General features: G+C 56.7%; 1 protein-coding gene across 1 annotated transcript; it reads left to right on the plus strand.

Moving 5' to 3' along the window:
• Positions 1–346: 346 nt before the first annotated feature.
• Positions 347–2,338, plus strand: LOC128680136 (uncharacterized). Its single transcript, XM_053762976.1, has one exon. The coding sequence runs from the start codon at positions 347–349 to the stop codon at positions 2,336–2,338; it is 1,992 nt and encodes a 663-aa protein (XP_053618951.1).
• The last annotated feature ends 338 nt before the right edge of the window (positions 2,339–2,676 follow it).

Raw genomic sequence — 2,676 nt, forward strand, 5'->3', positions numbered from 1 at the left:
TAGGTTAGGTTAGGTTAGGTTGGGGTGCTAAGTCCCTGGGCGGCAGCCAACAACTCTCCGTTATGCGGGGTCTTGTTGGTTGTTGGCCAATATCCCGCTAACCAGCCACTCTCTCCTGTCTGAACAATCAGACAGTGAGCAGCAGATGTGGCTTGCGCGGCGTTCAGGTCTTGGACGTGGACCTGCGTCGGGCAACTCGTTACCCCAAATACTGGGGCCGAGGGTGCTGTGCTATTAAAAGCCAGCGCCGCGAGGAAGAAAACCTCATCAAAAATAACCCCAATCCCAAGGTCTAGCGTGCCGATGGGATGAATGGCGGGGGGGGAACCCCGTCCCGAGCGCTCACATGAGTGTAGGAGGAGTCAGGGACCTCACCCTGATCAAAAAAGGAAAATATGAAATGGCGAGTGACAAAAACTATTTACCCCAGGAGGGTACCAGCTTCGCTGGAGAATCCCTCTCTGCATCTTCGGATGTGGACAGCCTCACCGTATCTGGGGGGGGCATCAACCGCCATAGGGACGCAAGTCCCTCTCAACAATCAGTCCAGACGGACTCTGACAACGACAGCGACTCTAGTCTCCCAGAGGCTTTGCTGAACGAGGAGAACAGAGGTGGCAGGGGTAGTGCTCCCCTGAAAAGGAAAGCACCGGAAGTATCAGGAGCTATGGAACGAGGTCCTAAAATCAACACCGCCATCAGGGGCCGGCCTCGCACACCAGGTATGCGGCGCACACAAGGCGCAACTGAAGGCCGTAAACGCGCCACTGTAGTGGACGAGCACTTGGGGGTGGTCCGGGCTGCTGCCAACAGGGTGCTCGAAGAAGCCGATAAGTCCGGAAACCTCAAAGGGACGGTGTGGCGGGCCATGAAAGAGTCCTGCCAACAAATATTGGAAGCTGCCGAGAAAATCGAGGCCCAACAGGTGGAATCGGAAGCAGTTCGAATACTCACAGCGGACAATAAAAGGATGAGGGAACAGCTAGAACTTCTACAGAAGGAAACAAAGGCGCTCCGTACGGCCTACTCCGAAAAGGCGGCTGCGCCTTTAACCTCAGGGACGGGAATCACAAGGACCGAAATCCAAGAAGTCCTTGCGGACTTTAAGGAATCCTTAGAAAGGGACCTGTTTCTGAGATTGGGGGGCATGGTTACGGATCGGCTTAAGGAGGCTGAAAAAAGGGGCATTCTTGCTCCCGAGCCGATTATGCGCCCGCCCCTTACGACAGATAAGAGGCCAAATGAGGTTGAACGCCAAAACCATGAAGAGGAACGGCCAACAACACTAATGTCATCCGCAAGACCTGGACCAGCGGCGCGAAATACAACCCGTCGCAGGCCACAGCCGCAGGAGGAAGAGCCACAGCCTGGCCCCTCTCAGACAACTGAAGCTCCTCTGACCAACCAGGAGAAGGAAGGATGGGCCACTGTGGTGAAAAAGAAAAAAGGCAAGAGGGGAAAAGGCAAGGGGCACGGAAAAAATTCCCCCCCTGACAAGCTGAAACCCACCCAAGCCCAGGTCCGAACCCCCGGGGTGTCTGCGAAGCCGCCACCTAAGAAAATGTTCACCCCACCAAAGTCGTCGGCGGTGGTGGTAACCCTACGGCCGGAATCCAAAATGGATTACAAATCAGTTATGGCCAGGGTCACCACCCTTAAGCTACCGTCCATTGGGGTGGACCACGTGGCGGTAAGGAGAACTGCTACCGGGGCTCGCATTATTGAGATCCCCGGAGCTCACAGTGCGGTCTCCGCTGACACCCTGGCCGAAAAATTAAGGGAGATGGTGGGCGATGAAGCCCAAATATCACGGCCATATAAAACGGCACAAATAAAAATTTATGGCTTCGATGAGTCAGTGACCCAGGAGTCCCTAAAGGAAGCTGCAGCTGAAGCTGGAAACTGTCCACCGGGACAGATAAGGGTTGGCGCTATTCGCACGGCACCTGACCAGACCGGGGCGTCTATTCTAACTTGCCCTGTAGCAGCCGCCAACAATTTGATCAAAGCCGGACGCCTACTGGTCGGATGGTCGGCCGCCAAAATCAAGGGGCTCGAGGCCCTGCCCATGCGATGCTTCCGCTGCATGGGCTTGGGCCACACTAGGGCCCTCTGTCCGTCTCCGGTGGACAGATCCAATGTGTGCCACCGATGCGGCCAAACGGGCCACATGACGGTGGAATGTAGCGCCAAGGAGCCATGGTGTGCCGTGTGCCACGCCGCAAAGCTCCCGGCGGGGCACGTAATGGGGGGAAAGGCCTGCAACCCCCCACGCACCAGGGGTAAGACGGCCCTGGCTACGAGGGAGGTCTCGGAGGGTCGACTAATGGAACATTAATGCCAACACGACCCTCCCACCACCTGGAAGTTCTGCAGGCCAATGTCAACCACTGCGCCCGTGCCCAAGACCTCCTAGTCCAGCACGTGGCGGAGTGGGGCATTGGCGCTGCCATAGTGTCGGAACCCTATTACGTCCCCCCGCTTTCCAACTGGGCTGGCGACACTGAGGGGCTGGTGGCGGTTACTGCTCCCCAAATCGGAAACCACCCACCTCTCTCGAAAATTGTGAGTGGTAGAGGTTACGTGGCGGTGAGATGGGGAGTTATCGCAATAATTGCTGCATACTTCTCCCCCAACGAGCCGCTTCGTGACTTCGAAGACCTCCTTGAGAGAGTG

This window comes from Plodia interpunctella, chromosome 23 (genome assembly GCF_027563975.2).
Source record: "Plodia interpunctella isolate USDA-ARS_2022_Savannah chromosome 23, ilPloInte3.2, whole genome shotgun sequence".
Taxonomy (NCBI): Eukaryota; Metazoa; Arthropoda; class Insecta; order Lepidoptera; family Pyralidae; genus Plodia; species Plodia interpunctella.

Bases quoted from the DNA above. Each gene is read 5' to 3' on its own strand.
- LOC128680136 (XM_053762976.1), top strand. From the start codon at position 347: ATGAGTGTAGGAGGAGTCAGGGACCTCACCCTGATCAAAAAAGGAAAA.